This window comes from Staurois parvus, unplaced genomic scaffold (genome assembly GCF_062004578.1).
Source record: "Staurois parvus isolate SC_StPar_1 unplaced genomic scaffold, SC_StPar_1.0 ptg000436l, whole genome shotgun sequence".
Taxonomy (NCBI): Eukaryota; Metazoa; Chordata; class Amphibia; order Anura; family Ranidae; genus Staurois; species Staurois parvus.
Genome location: NW_028318232.1, coordinates 5,095,975 through 5,119,552, shown reverse-complemented (window position 1 = coordinate 5,119,552; position 23,578 = coordinate 5,095,975). Strand labels below are relative to the sequence as shown.

Here is a 23,578-nt window from a genome sequence, read left to right as displayed (position 1 = left end):
TTTGTTTTAGATGCTATGCAGTGCATTTAAAGCTGTATTAAACCCAAACCAAAAATGTCATATATTGCAGCATACTAATTGTGGTTACTAAAAGTGGTTCGAAAGTCAAAAGATTTTTTTTTTTTTGCCTTAATGCATTTTGTGCATTAAGGTAAGGTAAAAAAAAACCTTCCAGTAGCTTTTCCCCCTCCCCCCAAATATGCTTGCCTAAGTAGAGTAGAGGCCTCAGATGTTGGGGCTGCTCAGAACTCGGGGGGTATCGGTCACAGCTTATCTAGACAATCTGTTGCTCAGATGTTGATCGGTACCAGGTGTATAGCAGGATGTGGCCCTTATGATGCGGATCCTGGAACAGCTGGGCTGGGTGCTCAACTTCAAGAAGTCGGCTCTAGAGCCAGTACAGAGCCTGGAGTATTTGGGGATGATCTTAGACACGGTTCAGGCAAACGTATTTCTGCCTCCAGGTTTGCAGTTTAAAAGCCAAGAGATATTCTTCAATTCGTCTCTGTATGAGGTTGGTGGGGAAGAAGGTGTCCTCACCTCATTCGAAGCTATTCCCTATACCCAATTACACTTCAGACCGCTGCAAAAGAACATTCTGACTGTTTGGGGAAAAAAAGGTTCCAGGCCTGGATTACTGTATGTCTCTGTCTCCAGAGGTACTGCATAGCCTGAATTGGTGGTTGATGACTCATAGTTTGGAGAGAGGGAGATCCTTTTGGCCAGTGGTGTGGAAATTGGTAACCACCGATGCCAGCCTCTCATGTTAGGGGGCTGCCCTGGAGGAGGTCACAGTTTAGGGAATGTGGCTTCTGCAGGAAAGGGTTCTACCCAACAATGTCCTGGAACTTCGGGCAGCGAGGCTGGCTCTAAGGTATTGGACATCCAGGCTTCAAGGTTGGCATGTAAGGATTCAGTTTGACAGTGCCACAGCAGTGGCATACATCAACCACCAGGGCAGTACCAAGAGTCGAGGGACTTAGGAGAAGGTGAATTACATTCTGGCCTAGACAGAAAGATATATTCCAAGTTTGTCAGCAGTGTTCATTCCTGGGGTGGAAAATTGGCAGGCGGATTATCACAGTCGCCGGCGGTTGATTCCAGAGGAATGGGCTTTGCATCCCGAGAATTACAAGGGAAACTGCCAACGATGGTGCTGCCAGGATGTAGTCCTATTGGCATCCAAGTTCAACAACAAGGTTGATCTTTTTGTGTCCAGGGTAAGGGACCCTCGTGCGACAGGGGTAGATGCCCTAGTGATTCCTTAGAACCAGTTTTCACTGATTCATACCTTTCCTCCGATTCAGCTGCTGCCACGTCTCTTATGCAGGATTTGGAAGGAGTCTGTTCTGGCGATACTGATTGCTCCGGCCTGGCCCTGGAGGGCCTGGTATGTGGACGTAGTTCAGATGGCAGTAGACGGGCCATGGTCCCTGCCATATTTGCCAAACTTGCTGTCTCAAAGTTCTATATTGTACCCAGCTTTACGGTCACTAAATTTAACGTCATGGCTATTGAAACCCAGATCCTAAAGGATAGAGTAGTATCGGATTCTGTCATTCCCATCATGTTGGGTGCTAGAAAGGTAGTATCTAGGAACATTTATTACAGAACTTAGAAGGCTTACATTTCCTGGTGTGAGGTCCGTAAATGGCACCCACGAAAGTATGTGATTGGTAGGATTCTGTCGTTTCTTCAGAGTTGGAGAAGAAATTGGCTGTTGGTATTATTAAGGGCCAGGTTTCAGCATTAGCTGTTTTTTGCCAGAAGCCCATTGCTTCTCACTCTTTGGTTCGCACTTTTTTACAGGGAGTAATGCATTTTGCTTCTCCTGTCAGGTTGCCTTTTGTGTCTTTTAAAACCTGAACTTGGTTTTGAAGGTTTTGCAAAAACCACCATTTGAGCCTATTAGAGAGATTCCACTGCTCCTGTTGACTTGTAAGGTTTTGTTTCTAGTGTCAATCACTTCTGCAAGAAGGGTGTCGGAGCTGGCAGCTCTTTCTTGGAGAGAACCATTTCTGGTTTTGCATCATGATAAACTTTTTTTTACCAAAGGTGGTTTCTAGTTTTCATTTCAATCAGGACATCATTCTGCCTTCATTCTTTCCTAGGCCTCAGTCAGCAAGAGACTTGCATACCTTGGAAGTGGTACACGCTGTAAGGGTCTACATGAAGGTTACATCACAGGTCAGGAGGTCAGATTATCTGTTTGTGCTGCCAGAGGGGCCTAGGAAGGGGCAGGCGGCATCCTAGGCGACTATTTCACATTGGGTACACCAAGTGATAGTTCAAGCCTATTATTTGAAAGGTAAGGTCCCAACCTTTCAGGTGAAGGCACACTCTACCAGGAGTGTGGGGGTATCTTGGGCAATCTGCAATCAGGTGCCGGTGGCTCAGGTTTGCAAGGCTGCTACATGGTCTTCGGTTCACACATTCACAAGGTTCTACCAGGTGGATGTCAGAGCCTCAGAGGATTCTGCCTTTAGCCGCAGTGTTTTACGGATGGCTGAGTAGGTCCTGAGGGATTATTGATGGTGTCTCCCTCCCCTCAAATTTCTTTATTGCTTTGGGACATCCCACATAGTCATGAATAGCCTGCTCTGTGTCCAGTGATGTACAATACAGAAAGCTGGATTTTTTCTACATACTTACCTGTAAAATCCATTTCTTGGAGTACATCATGGGGCACAGAGGTCCTGCCCCTTCTTCTGGGATTTCATTGCTTGCTACAAAAACTGAAGTACCTCCTGTGTAGGAGGGTTTATATAGGGGAGGACCTCCTCTCTGATTGGTCGGCCAGTGTTTATTCACCTATAGGTGGCATATAACCCACATAGTCATAATTAGCCTGCTCTGTGTCCCATGATGTACTCCAAAAAATGGATTTGCCACGTAAGAATACAAAAAAAATCTAGTTATTTCACTTTACGGTGGCTGTTGGACATTTAAACTATCTGTCAATTTCTCATCTGTTTTTGGGGACTCTTTGGTGAGATAGCTGTACTTGAGTTCCTGTTTCTGCACACCTGTTTAGCCATTATGAAAGGTAGCAACTCTCCCTTTTTGGTTTATTTCATTTTAGATTATAGGAAATGCAGCATGAAGTGCTGGAACACAAACAATGTAGGTGAAAAATTCAAAACAAGTGGACAGTAACAGAGTTGGGAATTATGGCAGGCTGACTTCACCTTCGGGGTTTCTAAGTTTTCTCAGTAAAACCTACTACAGAGTGTAGCTTGACAATGTTTTGGCTTAGCTTTTGTTTTGGGAGCCTTACACATTGCCACCATATTGTCTGAAAGCCCAGATTTCGGTTCAGTAGTAATAGCCATTATCTATTTAAAGTGATATTAAAGGTTTGTTTGTTTTAAAAAAAAACAAACAAACATGTTAGTTGCCTGCTCTGTACAATGGTTTTGCACAGAGCAGCCACAATCCCCCCTCTCGCCGCAACTCCTGGCTCCTCCTCCTTGACCAGTGGCCCCAATAGCAAGCTGTTTGCTGTGGGGGCATTGGTGCATGCTTGCTCCCAAGCCCTGCTCCATGCATCAATAAGACATAGAGCCGCAGCTTGGCCCCTCCCCCCACGCTCTCCTCATTGGCTCACTAACTGTGATTAGCCAATGAACAGAGAGAGACCTAGGACAGCCGAGGCTCCTGTGCAGATCGCACGATAGAGAGGGGCCTCAGGTGAGTATTGGGGGGGCTGTAGGGGAGCAGCACACAGAAGATTTTTTACCTTCGTGCATTCTATTCAAAAACCTTCAGCCTTTAGAACCACTTTAAAGGCTGCTGAAAGGAAGGATTCCCAGTTGTTCTGGTAATTTGTTTTTTATTTTTGGGCCAGCTTTTTTTGAGTCTCCGCATCATCATACCAAAAAAAATTCCACAGAACTTCAGAAACAGAAACCAATTGCTTACTATCATTTACAATAAAAACAGAAATTTTTGTTGCAAATATTTGCAAATAAAAGTGAACATACACTTCCCTGCCAAATCTCTTCTGCAAAGTGTAGTCCCTGACTGATCACAGCAAACAAGGGGGCACTCTTTACGTTTGGAGGAAAAGAAATGTAATCTCAAAACACGGAAAGGTTTCTTCACAGTGAGAGCTGTGAAAATGTGGAATAGACTCCCTCAAGAGTTGGTTCTGGCTCAGTGGATTGCTTTAAAAAAGGTCTGGATTATTTCTTAGATACACAGAATATAACTGGATACTAACATTTATAGGTAAAGTTGATCCAGGGAATATTGCCTCTTGGGGGATCAGGAAGCGATTTTTTTCCCTGCTGGAGCAAATTGGATCATGCTTTGCTGGGGTTTTTTTTTGCCTTCCTCTGGATCAACTGTGGGTATAGGATTATAACTTTTGGGTTTTTTTTTAAATGGTTGAACTGGATGGACTTTTGTCTTTTTTCAGCCAGACTAACTATGTAACTTTAAACAGTATAAACCCCTACACTGGGAAGTGTGTATATACCTGCACCAAATACTATAATTAATATATATAATGAATGGACTGCAAAATCGCATGACAAGGGGATGCATAGGAATTGCACAGGAAGGTGGATCATTTTCCTGTCTGATTCAAGTATGAACCGGCTCTTAGCAATGTATTTATATAGGATTACAGTATGACATGATCTGACCTCTTGATGAATAGTCTGTGTCCAGGACTGTAGGCCAGAGCCCTAGCCACTATAACATAAGGATTGCACACCACTATACAGTGCCAGCATCAGGCTTTTCTTTGGAAACTGTAATGGAATGGGAGAAATACATTTATAGCAGGATAGTACTCATAACACCTCTGCCCTTTTGTCTTTTGAAGGGTCAACAATATGGACCATGGATCCAAGCCGTGTATCTCTTGAAACTATGGCAGCACCTGCTGTTGTTTTGCCAGATCTCGATGAGGATAACACCAGTGACCTATTGGTTCTCACCGTTGGAGAAAACCAAGTAAGAAACCTATAACGAGGCAAACAAGATAATGTGATTTCAAAAGTTAACAACTAAGTTTCGTTTGATTGTTTCAAATACATAAATTACAAAGCTGATTGAAATATTTTATTAGTTATAACATTAAGTGACATTTGTGCTTTATTTAAAGATAACTAGTCTAACAAGTCTCCATTCTTGAGTTTTTATAAAAATGCAGCCTTATTTCTCAGATTAATAATCAAGAGATAAGCGAGCACTTAAAACATAAATAGCAGCCAAACATCAAAGGTACCATATAAAACCTTCAAACAAATTATAAAAAGCAGGGTGCAGCGCTAAAAATATCCACTAAAAAAATCACATAATATGTCACATAAAATAAAATAAATTACATAAAAATGCTTCATCCAAAATTACCTAAAATCAGGAATGTGATACAATAAATCCAGTGACAATGTGCAGATAAATTGTCACTAAGGAGTGACCAAAAGTGAGAAGTGCCTGAAACATCAATCCAACATAGTTCACAATATAGGTGCATGGGAGATCTCTGATGATCCTCAAAATCCAGTGATTATATCCAAGGAAATGGTGATGTGAAAATAACGTGGGAAGATTGCGCACTTACTAGATACGCAATTGTAATGCGCATATAAAGAAGATATCATCAGCACGCTGGAATTCCCTTTGTGGATCTGGTTAGGTCTGGTCAGGTACCCCTCACTGCCTGGTATACACTGGCACACTAGAAGAAGCTGCTCTGCTGGTTTAGATAGCTCACAAGGAGCCCCAAAAAACAGAGGAGGCCAAATAGTGTGATATCCTTTTACAAGAAAGGTTTATTCCACATGTAACATACAGGGCGATAGGAGCAAAAACACTGACCATGTGAAGGTATGAAGATGGCCGCCGGGGCCCTCCTGGCGCCGGCGGCGTCACATCACAACGCTGTAGTCCCTCCCTGACGCGTTTCCTTCGATGGCACGTAGTCATAGGGGGTTCGCCTACAGCGGTGGACGTCTAATGCAGCTTTAAATAAAGAAAACTGCGCATGCGCTGTTCGCGGGTGCCATTTTGTGTCCGCCAAATGTCTCCGCGGCAGGCGCCATTTTCATGTAGCCCACCTAAACGGCGCATGCACGAGCGCCATATAAACGGAGTCACACGGCAGTTTCCATAACAAGGGTCACCAGGAAAGACTGTATAATTATAACAGGAAATATGCAATTGGGATCAAACTGTATGATCTGCATATGTTAAAGATATAGCTACCAGTTGTAGGAAATACACTCAGAATAGTATCTATATTCAAAAAGGAGGTGTAGTAGAGTATAAATCAGTGCAGCCTATGTGGAATGACAATAGGGCATATTTGGATCAGCATATAAGTGATCATATCAGGTGACCCTGGTTATGATATAGGTCATAATACATTAGTGCAATAAACTTTATCGCTTCAATACATTATATATAAATCCTTATGAGTCAATATTTATAAATAAATGCAAAAAATACATTTTAATAAACAATGGTGAAGATAATATAGAATAGAATAAAATGAAAATAAAATTAATAGTCACAGTAATCGTAAAAACTACACATATCACTCTAATAAATATTAAAATAATATTAAATAATAAATATAATATAATATTAAAATAAATCTAGTATCCTCTGTTCGGAATGTAATTAAGAAATGGCAGTCATCAGGAACAGTGGAAGTTAAAGCAAGATCTGGAAGACCAAGAAAAATATCAGACAGAACAGCTCGCAGGATTGTGAGAAAAACAATTCAAAACCCACGTTTCACTGCACGATTCCTCCAGAAAGATCTGGCAGACACTGGAGTTGTGGTACACTATTCCACTATAAAGAGATACTTGTACAAATATGGTCTTCATGGAAGAGTCATCAGAAGAAAACCTCTTCTACGTCCTCACCACAAAAATCATTGTTTGACCTTTGCAAATGAACATATAGACAAGCCTGATGCATTTTGGAAACAAGTTCTGTGGACCAATGAGGTTAAAATTGAACTTTTTGGCCAGAATGAGCAAAGGTACGTTTGGAGAAGAAGGGGCACAGAATTTAATGAGTCCAACTGTTAAGCATGGGGTTGTATCAATCATGCTTTGGGGTTGTGTTGCAGCCAGTGGCACAGGGAACATCTCACAAGTAGAAGGAAATATGGATTCAATAAAATTTCAGCACATTTTGGATGGTAGCTTGATGCCATCTGTGAAAATGCTGAAGTTAAAGAGAGGATGGCTTCTACAAATGGATAATGATCCTAAACACACCTCGAAATCCACGGGGGATTACATCAAGAGGCGTAAACTGAAAGTTTTGCCATGGCCTTCACAATCTCCTGACCTCAACATAATTGAAAATCTATGGATAGACCTTAAAAGAGCAGTGCGTGACAGACAGCCCAGAAATCTCAAAGAACTGGAAGACTTTTGTAAGGAAGAATGGGCAAAGATACCTCAAACAAGAGTTGAATGACTCTTAGCTGGCTACAAAAAGCGTTTAGAAGCTGTGATACTTGCCAAAGGGGGCAGTACAAGATATTAACTCTGCAGGGTGCCCAAACTTTTGCAGACGCCATTTTTTTGTTTTCTGTTATTTTGAAAGTGTAAATGATGGAAATAAAATCTAACTTTTGTTGACATATTATAAGAATGTCTAATCTGTAATTTGATGCCTTTTGGAGATTTTTCCATCTTTCCTTGGCTTCTTTATGCACATTAATACAAATTTTTAGCTGGGGTGCCCAAACTTTCGATCCCCACTGTACACTTATTGGGATTTTTTTTAACCAAAGACATGCAGCAGAATACATTTTGGCAAAAGTTTATGAAGAAATTTATTTTTTTTATTTATTCTTTACTTGATATGTATGATAGAAAGTAGAAAATATTGGGGTTTGTTTTCAAAATTTTGGGTATTTTTTCGTTTTATATCGTAAAAAATAAAACACCAAGTGGTGATCAAATACCACCAAAAAAAAGCTCTATTTGTGTGAAAAAAAATTATGACAGCGCAATTACTAGTTTAAGTAGCTCAGTGCTAAATAGAAAAAAATGGCCATGAAGTGGTTATTTTTCTGTCCTCCAGAAGCCAGTACAGTGCTTTAATTATCAGCCCTGGACACACTACAGCCTGATACTGAGACAGGAAGATAATACAACTAAATAACTGCAAAACTGAGAGATAAAGCTGGCCATAGATAGAACAAAATTCGTCCAGGTCAGCAGGATGATGATAGGATGAATTTTGATCCATGTATGGGCAGGCTGCTTGTACACAAGTCAATCTATCGGCTGTGAGACTCTAAATCTGGAGTTTTAGATTCTCACAAATTTGTTTTTCTGACTAGTTCTCTTTAAATAGCATCCTTATAATATGTTCCTCCGATATCATATTTGGAAGTTTTTCCATTATATTTAACCACCCTTTTCACCCCTGTTTCACAATGTTTTACTTTACTGTGTCCTGACTCCACCTCATCATGTCATTGATAGGTCATCCATCAACCTATGGTGCCTCTAGCTTAACAGATAAAATGGCTTCTGCAGTCACTCTAACCTGATTCTCTCAGTCATGCATAGTCTATCACAACAGAGTTTTTTAAATCTCAGAATAGAAGTAGAACATTCCTGGAAAAGTATAGATTACATGATCTTTATCCTGGCAATGCAGTGAACAGGGGTCTTCTCAAAACCTAGGGAGCTTATTACCCTGCAGTATGCTGGATCTGGCCAGCTGTCAGTGTCTTTAGCAGAGTGCCCGTGGGGAGAAAAATCTGCTTCTATGTTGTGATCTGATTATTATTATTATTATTATTATACAGGATTTATATAGTGCCAACAGTTTGCCCTGCTCTTTACAATATAGCAGGAGACAATACAGCAACAATACAGTTCAATACAAGAGAGTTAAGAGGGCCCTGCTCCTTGGAGCTTACAATCTAAGAGATAAGGTTTTACCTCATGTTGTCTGTTTTCAGGCAAAATATTAAAGTGGATTTGCTCACCCTGAAGTTAGTTATGATAATTTGGTAAAGCGGTTGTACTGCTAGGTCTTGGGCTTTCATGTCTTTTGGTATCCCATTGCCCACAGTAGAACTAGGGTTAGGTAAACTTTGTTAGGGCCAGTTGGATATATTTAGTGAATTGGTGACCCTTTATTCCTGTAGACACAATAAACAAATCACAGAAAACAGCATCATAAATACATCATTCAAAATTCTCAGAGGTCACTTTTCTGATTGTTTTTTCTTTTTCATGTTTTTCCATGTAGCCAGATCTTGGTTTCCTCTTAGTGTCTGGTCTTACTGGGAAGCCTTTGGGTGGAATAGTAAAATACAGCAGGATGGGAGAAGGAAAGGTTATAGACCCTCAGGCATACTACACATGTCAAGGGGCTATTTACATCCTTTTTGGGTTTGGTAAGTAAACTTTTTTTTTATCTATATAATGGCACTTTACTGTATGAATGCTTAAAAATATAACATTTGATGTATTTACTCATTCTTGCTTGGATGGAAGTTATTGTAAGCAAAAGTGTTTATTTTTGAACACTGAATGAAAACGAAGGTCTGCATCATCTATCCAGAATTTGGTCCTCATTTTCACCTATGCAGGAAAAGTGAAACATACAATATCTAATAGTAGATCAGTGTGAGAAACTAATTGAGTTTTTGTTTTCTCATTTTTGCAAATAAGAACCAGGAATGAGGGATTGTTATTTAGTTTGGTCTAATTTTATTAGATTTTTGTAAGATACAGGACAATGTAGCAACAAACAGAGTGAGAAACAATACAAGATGACTAATTACAGTGGAAGTCAAAAGCTGATGTAAAGCATAAGAAAAAAGTGACATTACATCTGTCAGGTAGCATTATGTAGTTTTGTGACCCATTTTAGTATGGTAGGAGCCTGTTGTGACCACCAGTGATGTAGGATAATTGCATAGGTTGCAGTGGGGAAATGTCTATGAATGCCTCTTTTGGCATTCTTTATGGAACCAGAGATCAAAGAAAGAAGCATCACATGTGCAGAATTGGGGACAACCATATCAGTGACTCTAGCATAGATCTGCAGGATCCTATCCCAGAGTCTGGGAAGCAGGCTCACCAAATATATGAAATTGTCCCTGGATGGTGTAAGCATCAAGATACTGACAGAGTAGATACTGGAGAGTAGATGGGCATCTATACCAGCTTGAAAGGATTTTGAAGTTGGTTTTGTGAGCTCTACAGGCATAGGATAAATGGTGTTAATGTAATGTTTCTTCTGGAGGGTAGGTTGCACCCAAATCTGCAGCTCATTTTTCCACATCGTCGGGGAGACCAGAATATACACAAAGATAAAAGGATGTTTTAAATGGCAGAGTCTTGATATAAAGAAATCTTAAGTCCTGTTAGGTCAATTACATAGTTACATAGTTAGTCTTGCTGAAAAAAGACAAAAGTCCATCCAGTTCAACCATAGAAAAAAAAAAAAAGTTATAGTCCTATACCCACAGTTGATCCAGAGGAAGGCAAAAAAACCATGTCAATGCATGTGTTTGTTTTATTTGGAATCAAATGTAGAAACAAGGCAAGGTGTTCATATGCCAACCACTGTAGCAGAGCTGAGGATTTCGAGCCAGACTGGACTCCAGATTTGGTGGGAAGCCAGTGCACAGAATATAGATTAGGTAGTGATTGGATGACTTCTCACAGAATAAATCTGGGTATACACTGACAGAATTTCGAACAAATATTCATATGAAAATTCTTAGGAAAATGCTTAGAAAACTCTCAGTACATTTGAATGTTGTTCGAAAGTAGTTAAAAATTTAATTTGCTTTTAACATTTTATTTTGGAATGAATGGACTTTATACATTCAAGTAAAATTTTTACTCCCAAGTATTTTCATCACAAAAATGAACATCGATCTGACCCCACTAATGATTATAAAATCAAACTAATATTCTTACAATGTTCTTACAACAAGAAATCTTGAACAAAATTCTACTAGTGTATACCCCCCCGAGCACAGAATCAATCCAAAGGAGGGCCAGAAGGTAATGGGCAGAAAGGGCTTGTTCTTTAAGGATCCAGTGTTTGCAGGAGAAGTTGTGGAAACAATCCACAACAGAAGCAGTGTGGTATCCGGATAGGTCGGGGGCACCCGCAGCCCCTCTAAATTTTGGGAAAAACGAGATCATCTGATGTAATCTTGGGGGCACTACCCCATATGAAATTGGTGAAGGCTACCTGAAGCACTTAAGGATTATCTGAAACACAACAGGGATTATCTGAAAAGTGTGCTGAAATTTAAAGATGATATCTATTTTTAAGATAGTGTGCGGTTGTATGTTTTTAAATCTGCTAGGGTCCTTTGGATGAATGGTACATAGTTCAGATTATATAATTGTGTAAGATCTGATGGAATCTAATCCCCAAGTATTTGACAGTGCTTGAAGGAGAATATTTGCTGGAGGAGAAAGAGATGCATTCAAAAATTAACCTTTAAAATTTCTGTAGATGCCAAATTGTTTAAATTCATGAACTGTCAATGGCATGGATACGTGGGGGTTGATCCCATACATAAAAAGGTCATCAGCAAATAAAGTGAGTTAAATATGATGAGGACCTACCCAAATGCCAGAAAAAGAAAGGTTATTCCACAGGACTTTGGCAAGGTGTTCCATCACCAGCACATATATATAATAAGTTGGATAAAGGGCAACCCTGATGGGTGCCATTCTGGATAGAAAAACCTGGTGATAGGGAACCGTTTGCACAAATCCTGGAATATGATATGGAGTGGAGGGCCAGGATTTATGGAGGAGGTTGTGGCCCATTCCCAGTGGGCTTGTATTGTTTGTGAGATGGCCAACTGACCCTATCAAGGGCCTTCTCTACATCTCTTGCTGCTGTCTAAGGATAAAGGGATCCAGGGAGTGCTGTCTCTTCAAACTATTACATAGGGACTTGGTCAAGGTGGAACGTCACAGGGTCTGTAGAGGGGGAGGGTAGTTCTTGTGTACTTGATCATAGAGTTGAAGAAGAGAAGATCTGGTATTAGAGTTGCCTGCCAAATATTCAGGCATTGGGATGGATTTATGTTTAGTTTTCAAGGTGTGTAGTTTATAAAGTGTGCCATTGAGCATTTCTTTTTGACTCTCGGTCTGTGTTAGACATAGACCCCTTGGACAGGGCTTTCAAAGCTTTCCATTGAAGTGGAGAATGTGTACTGTTGCACTTTTGGTCTAACAAAGTTGCACATAGCTTTAGTAGTTGCATGATGACATTGACAGAAGAGTATTATTTAGATGCCATGTCCACCTGGACCAGGGAGCCTGAGGCATCTCCATGATAAGAAAAACGAGAGTTGTCAGCAATGTCGATTATTGGTTTCCACTCTAGGGCATGGTTCCTAGAGAAAAAGTAGTGTATATGACTGTACAACTGGTGTGTGACAGAGAAAAAGGTATAGTTTCTATCCTGCAGGTGCAATATCTTTTATATCTGTCCACTAGTCAGTGCTTGGATAGTCGTTTTTTTAAATAATTCAATTGACTATGGGACTTATGAGTTTGACATCTGTCTTTATGTGGCTCAAGAGCAAAGTTAAAATCCCTTCCTTCCAAAACACTTCTCTTCAAAAACTCTTAAAGAATCTGGAGATAACATGCAGCAATAGCAGTCTCACGTTAGGCAATTAGAGGTTTGCCAATGTGTACGTTTTACCACAAACCGTAAATTTAAGAAAAAGGAGCTGTCCTTTGAAGTTAGTGGTATTATTCAGGAGGTGGTTGGGAAAATTGTTGTTTATGTTGATGGACACATCCTTAGCATTGGAGGTTAGGTTAGTGCTGTGGAACCACCTCAAATAGAATCAATTTGTCACGTACCTGGATAGTGAGCCTGACGTGAAGAGACAGGCCTCCCGTACAACTCCGGCTTAAGGACCGCTGATGGTGAGACAGCGGTCGCAGGGGCACGGTGGGGTATGAGTGCCTGTGATCAGTTCAGTAATAGCTGGTAAGCTGATGAGTTGTAGGTAGGGAGCAGAGTTCTGATGCAGCCGTGCTGGATGGATGGATACCCGAGAGCAGCGTGCTGAGGATGCAGGGTCAGACAAGCCGGGTTCAGTATTGGTCAGGCAGATCAGGCTTAAAGCGGCAGGAGGAAGAGTAGTCGGGTGACAGGCCAGGTCAACAACGGAGGATCAATCAGACAGGAGCGGAGACAGAAGGATAATCCAAGGCAAGGCAGAGGTCAGGGCAGGTAGCGGTCAAGCGGAAGTCAGGAACAAGCTGGTTTGGTATCAGGAGACAATCACAGGAATCAGGGAACACAAGCAGGAATAAGACCATATGGCAATGGCACAAATACTGCAGGCAGTTTAAATAGCCCTTTTGGCGCCAGCATTAATGACAGGCGGTCGCCTGTATGCGCGAGTGCCTATGTCCAAGTGCCTGCACATCTGTTTGGCTTGTAAGGACTCTGCGCATGCGCATATTTGTGCACCGCAGAACTTCACCTGCACTATGGGCAGGCCTTTCCTGACACAATTATATGAAGAAGACATATGGTCAGTGTGATACTTTCTGTCTGCTGAGAGATGAGGCCTTTGTTGCTGAATGCACTATTCCTTTATTGCTGCACCTTACTTTATACATCCTCTTCTATTACTGTCTATACACTGACAACCCAAGATGGCTGCCATGCCCTCTGACTTGTGTGTCATTCCGGAGCGGAGCCACTAGTTAAGGTGACAGAGCATGTAAACACATTCAGCTATAACACATTCCTTTCTTCCAAAAAAACCCCAAAATAAAACAAGAACAACAATTACAAAACCCAATAACAACAATAACCATTTGAAACACAGTTCATCCACAGGAACTGGGACAGTATGTCTAAAAGGTGAAGACTAGTCTTCAGAAGAAAGTTGTGGGGACAAATCAGTATCAGAATGTTTCCAGGGCGTATACGAGGGCCGACGGAAATCTCGTATCCTTTCTTGAAGCTGTAAGCAGTCAGGAGGGTGGTGGTGTCAATGTGGATGGTTACTATGAGGCAGGATGTTGGAGGTGATAGGACCAGAAAAAAGGGGGACTGGTTGGGTCGAAGAGGGCACAACGGAGTTAGGAGAAGACTCTTATCCAGAGCCACAGGCCCCCACAGGCAGCAAATCCAAGTTTTCAGAGTCAACCCAAACACCATTCCAGATGTATTCTGTTACGCTGGGTGTGGACACCATGGACTTGGGGTCAAAGAAGTTAGGAAGGAGTCAGGTAACCGGGAACGAGACCGGAGTTGGTCTGCATGTTGTCTGGTAATAGAATTATCTTCCAGGTGAACTCTACATCTTGGGTCCCAAAGATTCTACAATGGTAGCGGGCAGCCATCGAGTGTCGGAACAACCATAAGTTCGGATCCAGACCTCTTGGTGGGCTGTGAAATTGGGAGACTCTTTGGTAGTAACCATCTTCTCTTGGGATTGCAGTACATTTTCATGGATGGTCTGAGGGCGAAGCATGTCAAAAGCAGTCCATGGTTGTCTTCCCAGCATAAGCTCAGCTGGTGTTTTACCAGTGGTAGCATGTGGTGTAATTCTGTAAGCAAAAAGAAATGAGTCCAACTGCTGAAGTGACAAGGACTTCTGGCTAGTTGCAGCCACTGTGGCCTTGAAATAGTTCTTGAAAGTCTGTACAAACCGCTCTGCTTGACCATTCATTGCTGGGTGATAAGGCACGGTTAACTTGTGTTTGATCTTGTAAACAGTAAGAAAACTCTGAAACTCTTAGCTTGTGAATTGGGCACCGTTATCTGTGACGTATCTCCCTGGGATATCCAAATGTAGCCACCAGGTGCAATAGTATGGAAATCATTGCCTTTTCAGTTGGCTGGGTAAGTGGAATGACATCAGGCCATTTGGAATGGGTGTCAATTACAATCAAGAAGGTTTGACCCTTTATAGGACCTGCAAAATCCAAGGGAAGATGAAACCATGGGCCAAGACCAGGGCTGAATACATCCTCGTGGAGGGTCTCTGGCAGTTTGTGCACATCCTGCACAAGAATTGACATATGTGTGATGTCTGCATCTACGTTTGGCCACCACACATACCCTCGTGCTTTTTGTTTAATTCATGTGGTTCCAGTGTGTAGCAAGTCCAAGATATGCCTCTGGAGAGACTTTGGAACAATCACTTATTCGTCTCATAAGACACAATTATCATTCACAGTCAATTCCATACGTTTTCGGTAGTAAGGTTTGTAATCCTGTGTTACAATCGCTGGCCAACCGGTTTGTATAAAGGAGAGTACTGTTTTCAGGAAAGTATCTTTGGCTGTATGGGCTGCTATCTCTCCAGAAGACAGGAAGCATGTGGTGGTGTACCGACAACTCTTGACAGATGAAGAAGAGGCTGGAGGCATTTCCGTTAGCCGGGACATTGCATCCGCATTGGCATCATGGCTTGGACACTTTATTCGGTAGCTGTATGCGCCCAAAAATAGGGCATAGCGTTGGAGATGGACTGCAGTTGTCTGAGAGATGCCTTTTTCAGAGCTAAAAATCTGAAGAAGCGGTTTATGATCTTTTAATATGGTAAACTCTCTACCATACAGGTAAAGGTGAAACCTCCGAATTCCCTATATTAAAGCAAGTGCTTCTTTATCAATTTGGGAGTAGTTGCTTTCTGTCTTTGTCAAGGATCTGGAGGCGAAGGCCACTGATTTCTCAGACACGTCTGGTAGGAGGTGGGACAGTACCGCACCCAGACCATAAGGAGAGGCATCACAAGCCAAGGTGACAGGCTTGTGGAGGTCATAATGTACATTCATGCGTGACGCCAACAGTTTATGTTTAGAGATCTCAAAATCTTGTTGACATTCAGATGACCACTCCCATCTGGAGTGTTTCTCCAGGAGCCTATGCAGTGGGAACAAAGTGTGAGGTAGGTCTGGAAGAAATTTATTATAGTAGTTAAGCAGGCCAAGGTACGATCGTAGTTGCTGAACATTTGTTGGGGCTGGAGCCTTGACTAAAGCATCAACCTTGGCTTCAGTGGTGTGAATACCTTCAGCATCTACTAGGTGGCCAGAAAACTCCAATTTAGGTGACATGAATTTGCATTTTGCTAAGTTCACCTTGAGACCCTGGTCTTGGAGTCTTTGCAAAACAAGCTCTACGTTTCACTTGTGTTCTTGGTCCTACCAGCGATGAGCATATCATCTAACAGATACTGCGTGAAGGGAATGTCTGCTAAAATTTCATCCATCTTTCTCTGCCAGATGGCTGGCACAGATGCTATGCCAAACACCAGCCGATTGTGTTTGTACAACCCCTTGCGGGTGTTAATGGTGAGGTATTTTCGACAGGAGGGGTGGACCTCAAACTGTAAGTAAGCTTGTCTGAGATTGATCTTGGTGAACTTCTGTCCTCCAGCAAGTGAGGCGAAGATGTCATCTACTCTGGGTAGAGGATACTGGTCTACCTCCAATTGGGTATTTAATGCAATATGAAAATCCCACAAATGCGCAAGTCCCCATTTGATTTCTTTACTGGCACAATAGGTGAGGCCCATTCACTGTGCTCTACTTTATAAATGACACCCTCTTCTTCTAGCCAGAATAGTTCAGAAGTCTCTTTTGAATATTTTCACTATTTTGTTCCCGGACAAACTTGTCCCTCAGTGCAGTAGATAGGTACTCCCCAAATAACCAGGTGGAGGCCAGTTTGCAAAGGGCTACCACATATGCCTTAATCTCTTCAGCTGGCTGCTGTTGCCGCCGATACAGCGCTGAGCAAACCCTTTGGCGCTATATAAATACTGTATAATAATAATAATAAAAACTGAATCTTTCTGCTATTTCCAACGGTTTGGGCTGAAAATGATCCTCTAATAGTTTTAAGAGTTCTGTCAATGGTTACTTTGCTGGTTTCTCAGGAAACAGGAGATCTCTAAGAGTGTCATATGTTTTTGCCCCAACAGCTGTCAGAAATACAGCTACTTGCCTATCAGGAGGTATAGCGTTTGCACTGAAGTACTGTTCCAGTCTTTCAGCCCAGGAACTCCAGGAGGTCTGCTCTCCATCAAATTCACTTAACCACTTTCCTACCAGGCACTTGTATCCCCTTTCTGCCCAGGCCAGTTTTCAGCTTTTAGCGCAGTCGCACTTTGAATGACAATTTCGCGGTCATGCAACACTACCCATATTAATTTTTTTTTCCACACAAATACTGTATAGCTTTTTTTTGGTGGTATTTATTCGCCACTGGGTGTTTTATTTTTTGCGCTATAAACCAAAAAAGAGCAAAAAATTAAAAAAAAAAAGGTTTTCTTTGTTCTATTATAAAATTTTGCAAACAGGTAATTTTTCTCCTTCACTGATGTGCGTTGATGAAGCTGCACTGATAGGCACTGATAGGCAGCACTGATGAGGTGGCACGGATTGGCAGCACTGATGGTCACTGATAGGCGGCACTGATGAGGTGGCACTGACGATGCTGCACTGATATGCAACACTGATGGGCACTGATGGGTGGCACTGTTGGCACTGATGGGTGGCACTGATGGGGGGGGCACTGCTAGTCACAGGTGGGTGGCACTGCTGGGCACAGGTGGGTGGCACTGCTGGGCACTTGTGGGTGGCACTGCTGGGTACTGATCATCAGGGCAATGATCAGTGCCGATCCGTCCTCTGACAATTGCCGGTTATCGGCAGTACTTTCCTCACGCTGTAACAGTATGAGGAAAGTACAGCCGATAACCGGCAACTGCACTTACCAGTGATCTGTTGTGTCATTGGACTCGGCTGATCACGTGGTAAAAGGCCGTTGTGATTGACCTTTTACCACATCATGTGATCAGCTGTGTCTGTAGGACACAACGATCATGGAGATCGCCGGGAGCGCGCGTTCTGGGGAGACATCATATGACGCCCTCCCATAACTGGACAACCACGCTGTAGCCATCATTCAGCTATAGCGCGGTTGGCAAGAGGTTAATGTGCCTATCAGCGCCATCTTCCTGCTGGGTATCTGTGGATTTACTTTCTCAAGGTGCCAGTATCTCTTGTTGTTTTGTTTTACGCTCTCTCTAGATCAGCCAGTGTGATACTTTCTGTCTGCTGAGAGATGAGGCCTTTGTTGCTGGATGCACCATTGCTTTATTGTTGCACTCTTACTTTATGATTAGGTTTACTAGTATCATCACAGGAATACAGTGTACATCCTCTTCTGTTACTGTCTATACACACTGTCACTGACTACCCAAGATGGCTGCCGAGCCACTAGTAAAGGTGACAGAGCATGTAAACACATTCAGCTATAACAGTCAGTACAGAAGGGAGAGATAGCTATGCCAACTTTAGATTTGTGTAGAGAATACAGAATCTGGCTCTGTTTAGACTGGTTGTTTATCCCCGTGGCATTGTTACATACAGGTGAAACTCGAAAAATTAGAATATCGTGCAAAAGTTCATTTATTTCAGTAATGCAACTGAAAAGGCAAAACTAATATATGAGATAGACTCATTACATGCAAAGCAAGATAGTTCAAGCCGCGATTTGTCATAACTGTGATGATTATGGCTTACAGCTCATGAAAACCCCAAATCCACAATCTCAGAAAATTAGAATATTGTGAAAAGGTGCAATATTCTAGGCTCAAAGTGTCACACTCTAATCAGTTAATTAAGCCATAACACCTGCAAAGGGTTCCTGGGCCTTTAAATGGTCTCTCAGTCTGGTTCAGTAGGAATCATAATCATGGAAAAGACTGCTGACCTGACAGTTGTGCAGAAAACCATCATTGACACCCTCCATAAGGAGGAAAAGCCTCAAAAGGTAATTGCAAAAGAAGTTGGATGTTCCCAAAGTGCTGTATCAAAGCATATTAATAGAAAGTTATGTGGAAGGGAAAAGTGTGGAAGAAAAAGGTGCACAAGCAGCAGGGATGACCGCAGCCTGGAGAGGATTGTCAGGAAAAGGCCATTCAAAAGTGTTGGGGACTTTCACAAGGAGTGGGCTGAGGCTGGAGTCAGTGCATCAAGAGCCACCACACACAGATGGATCCTGGACATGGGCTTCAAATGTCGTATTCCTCTAGTCAAGCTGCTCCTGAACAACAAACAATGTCAGAAGCGTCTTACCTGGGCTGAAGAAAAACAGACCTGTTCTGTAGCTCAGTGGTCCAAAGTCCTCTTTTCTGATGAGAGCAACTTTTGCATCTCATTTGGAAACCAGGGACCCAGAGTATGGAGGAAGAATGGAGAGGCACACACTGCAAGATGCTTGAAGTACAGTGTGAAGTTTCCACAGTCTGTGTTGATTTGTGGAGCCATGTCATCTGGTGGTGTTGGTCCACTGTGCTTCATTAAGTCCAGGGTCATTACAGCCGTCTACCAGGAGATTGTGGAGCACTTCATGCTTCCTTCCGCAGACGAGCTTTATGGGGATGCTGACTTCATTTTCAAGCAGGACTTGGCACCTGCCCACACTGCCAAAAGCACCAAAACCTGGTTCAATGACCATGAACTTTACCTATAAATGTTAGTATCCAGTTATATTCTGTGTATCTAGGAAAGAATCCAGGCCTTTTTTAAAGCAAACCAGTGAGCTGGCCAGAACCAACAACAAACTCTTGAACTATTGTAGGAGCATATTTTGCAAAAAAAGAGATGGGGGGGCAGCACAAAGAATGGTATGATGTTGATAGAGAAGGTGGAAGGGGAGGTAATGGAAAAAGAGAGTAGGAGAAAGGAGAGGTGTAAGAGGTGTGTTCAAGAGAGAAACACAGGTGGATGCTAGGGAACCAGGTGAAGGGTTGGCAAGGAATTAAAAGAAAAGAAGGGGTATTTCGAATATCTAGGAGGAGGGGAGGGCAAGGTAAAGAGCATCTGGATAGGAGGATGTAAATTAACAGGGAAAGAAGAGAATGTGGGGAGAGAAAACACTCTATAAACTAGGATCTTACCTAGTTCACAAGTAGAAAATATTAGTATAATTCAAGATCCCTACCTGACAGCTGGAGAACATACAGTACCTTGAAAAAGTATTCAAACCCCTTGAAATTTTGTAATGCTACAACAAAAAAATTAAATATATTTTATTGGTATTTTATGTGATAGACCAACACAAAATGGCACATAATTGTGGAGTGGAAGGAAAATGATAAATGGTTTTCAACATTTTTTACAAATAAATATCTGAAAAGCGTGGCATGCATTTGTATTCAGCCCCCCTGAGTCAAAACTTTGTAGAACCACCTTTCACTGCAATTACAGCTGCAAATCCTTTTGGGTATGTCTCTACCAGCTTTGCAGATCTACAGAGAGAAATTTTTGCCTATTCTTCTTTGCAAAATAGCTCAAGCACTGTCAGATTGGATGGAGAGCATCTGTGAACAGCAATTTTCAAGTCTTGTCTCAGATTCTCAATTGGATTTAGGTCTGGACTTTAACAGAGCCATTCTAACACATGAATATGCTTTGATCTAAACCATTCCATTTTAGCTCTGGCTGTATGTTTAGGGTCATTGTCCTGCTGGAAGGTGACTCTCAGCCAGTCTCAAGTCTTTTGCAGACTCTTAACAGGTTTTCTTCCAAGATTGCCCTGTATTTGGCTCCATCCATCTTCCCATCAACTCTGACCAGCTTCTCTATCCCTGCTGAAGAAAAGCATCCCCACAACATGATGCTGCCACCACCATGTTTCATGGTGGGGATGGTGTGTTCAGGGTGATATGCAGTGTTAGTTTTCTGCCAAACATAGCGTTTTGCTTTTAGGCCAAAAAGTTCAATTTTGGTCTCATCTAACCAGAGCACCTTCTTCCACATGTTTGCGGTGTCCCCCACATGGCTTCTCACAAACTGCAAACGGTACTTCTTCTGGCGTTCTTTCAACAATTGATTTCTTCTTGCCACTCTTCCATAAAGGCCAGATTTGTGGAGTGCACAACTAATAGTTGTCCTGAGGACAGATTCTCCTACCTGAGCTGTGGATCTCTGCAGCTCTTCCAGAGTTATCATGGGCCTCTTTGCTGCTTCTCTGATTAATGCTCTCCTTGCCTGGACTGTAAGTTTAGGTGGACAGTCCTGTCTTTGGTAGGTTTGCAGTTGTGCCATACTCTTTCCATTTTCAGATGATTGATCAATGCTCTGTGAGATGTTCAAAGCTTGGGATGTTTTTATTTATAACCTAACCTTGCTTTAAACTTCTCCACAACTTTATCCCTGACCTGTTTGGTGTGTTCATGATGCTGTTTGTTCACTAATGTTCCCTAACAAATCTCTGAGGACTTCACAGAACAGCTGTATATATACTGAGATTAAATTACACTTAGGTGGACTCTAGAGATGAGCGAATCGAACCAGGCGAACCGGAATTCGATACGAATTTCAGGAAAAATTCGATTCGCGTCGAATCCGAATATTTGCCTACTTCGGGTGCGCGAATCGGATTTTTCCCGATCAGCCGGCAAAAGTGTCCCTGCAGAGAGCTCCGCTATTTCTGACAGTTCTCTGACAGAAGGAACACATGTACAGCGGTTGAAACATTGTATCTATTAGTTTCCATTTAGGATACAGATGTTTCAACCGCTGTACATGTGAAGAAGCTGTCAGAGAACTGTCAGAAATAGAGGAACTCTGCACATACACTTTTTGCCGGTTTGGAATTCTTATTTTCATCCTACTTCTTCTTCTTCTTCTACTTCTTCATCCTCATCCTCAGAAGAAGAAGAAGAGGATGAGGATGAAGAAGAAGAAGAAGAAGTAGGATGAAAATAAGAATAATTCCAAGCCGGCAAAAAGTGTATGTGCAGAGTTCCTCTATTCTGCAGATACACTTAGAGGAGCTCTGCACATACACTTTTTGCCGGCTTGGAATTAATCTTATTTTCATCCTACTTCTTCTTCTTCTTCTTCATCCTCATCCTCAGAAGAAGAAGAAGAGGATGAGGATGAAGAAGAAGAAGAAGTAGGATGAAAATAAGAATAATTCCAAGCCGGCAAAAAGTGTATGTGCAGAGTTCCTCTATTCTGCAGATACACTTAGAGGAACTCTGCACATACACTTTTTGCCGGCTTGGAATTAATCTTATTTTCATCCTACTTCTTCTTCTTCTTCTTCTTCATCCTCATCCTCAGAAGAAGAAGAAGAGGATGAGGATGATGAAGAAGAAGAAGTAGGATGAAAATAAGAATAATTCCAAGCCGGCAAAAAGTGTATGTGCAGAGTTCCTCTATTCTGCAGATACACTTAGAGGAGCTCTGCAGATACACTTAGAGGAGCTCTGCACATACACTTTTTGCCGGCTTGGAATTAATCTTATTTTCATCCTACTTCTTCTTCTTCATCCTCATCCTCAGAAGAAGAAGAAGAGGATGAGGATGAAGAAGAAGAAGAAGAAGTAGGATGAAAATAAGAATAATTCCAAGCCGGCAAAAAGTGTATGTGCAGAGTTCCTCTATTCTGCAGATACACTTAGAGGAGCTCTGCAGATACACTTAGAGGAGCTCTGCACATACACTTTTTGCCGGCTTGGAATTAATCTTATTTTCATCCTACTTCTTCTTCTTCATCCTCATCCTCAGAAGAAGAAGAAGAGGATGAAGAAGAAGAAGTAGGATGAAAATAAGAATAATTCCAAGCCGGCAAAAAGTGTATGTGCAGAGTTCCTCTATTCTGCAGATACACTTAGAGGAGCTCTGCAGATACACTTAGAGGAGCTCTGCACATACACTTTTTGCCGGCTTGGAATTAATCTTATTTTCATCCTACTTCTTCTTCTTCTTCATCCTCATCCTCAGAAGAAGAAGAAGAGGATGAGGATGAAGAAGAAGAAGAAGAAGAAGTAGGATGAAAATAAGAATAATTCCAAGCCGGCAAAAAGTGTATGTGCAGAGTTCCTCTATTCTGCAGATACACTTAGAGGAGCTCTGCAGATACACTTAGAGGAGCTCTGCACATACACTTTTTGCCGGCTTGGAATTAATCTTATTTTCATCCTACTTCTTCTTCATCCTCATCCTCATCCTCAGAAGAAGAGGATGAGGATGAAGAAGAAGAAGAAGAAGAAGTAGGATGAAAATAAGAATAATTCCAAGCCGGCAAAAAGTGTATGTGCAGAGTTCCTCTATTCTGCAGATACACTTAGAGGAGCTCTGCAGATACACTTAGAGGAGCTCTGCACATACACTTTTTGCCGGCTTGGAATTAATCTTATTTTCATCCTACTTCTTCTTCTTCATCCTCATCCTCAGAAGAAGAAGAGGATGAGGATGAAGAAGAAGAAGAAGAAGTAGGATGAAAATAAGAATAATTCCAAGCCGGCAAAAAGTGTATGTGCAGAGTTCCTCTATTCTGCAGATACACTTAGAGGAGCTCTGCAGATACACTTAGAGGAGCTCTGCACATACACTTTTTGCCAGCTTGGAATTAATCTTATTTTCATCCTACTACTTCTTCTTCTTCTTCATCCTCATCCTCAGAAGAAGAAGAAGAGGATGAGGATGAGGACGAAGAAGAAGAAGAAGAAGAAGTAGGATGAAAATAAGAATAATTCTAAGCCGGCAAAAAGTGTATCTGCAGAGCTCCTCTAAGTGTATCTGCAGAATGT

General features: G+C 41.9%; 1 protein-coding gene across 2 annotated transcripts in view; it reads left to right on the top strand.

Moving 5' to 3' along the window:
• FAM234B (family with sequence similarity 234 member B) overlaps positions 1-23,578 on the top strand; it is a 160,542-nt gene that overhangs the window by 70,659 nt on the left and 66,305 nt on the right. For both annotated transcript variants that reach the window (XM_089687702.1, XM_089687701.1), the window contains 2 exons: positions 4,832-4,962; positions 9,247-9,394. In XM_089687702.1, the coding sequence (XP_089543828.1) occupies positions 4,832-4,962; positions 9,247-9,394 (279 nt within the window). The remainder of the gene's footprint in view (positions 1-4,831; positions 4,963-9,246; positions 9,395-23,578) is intronic.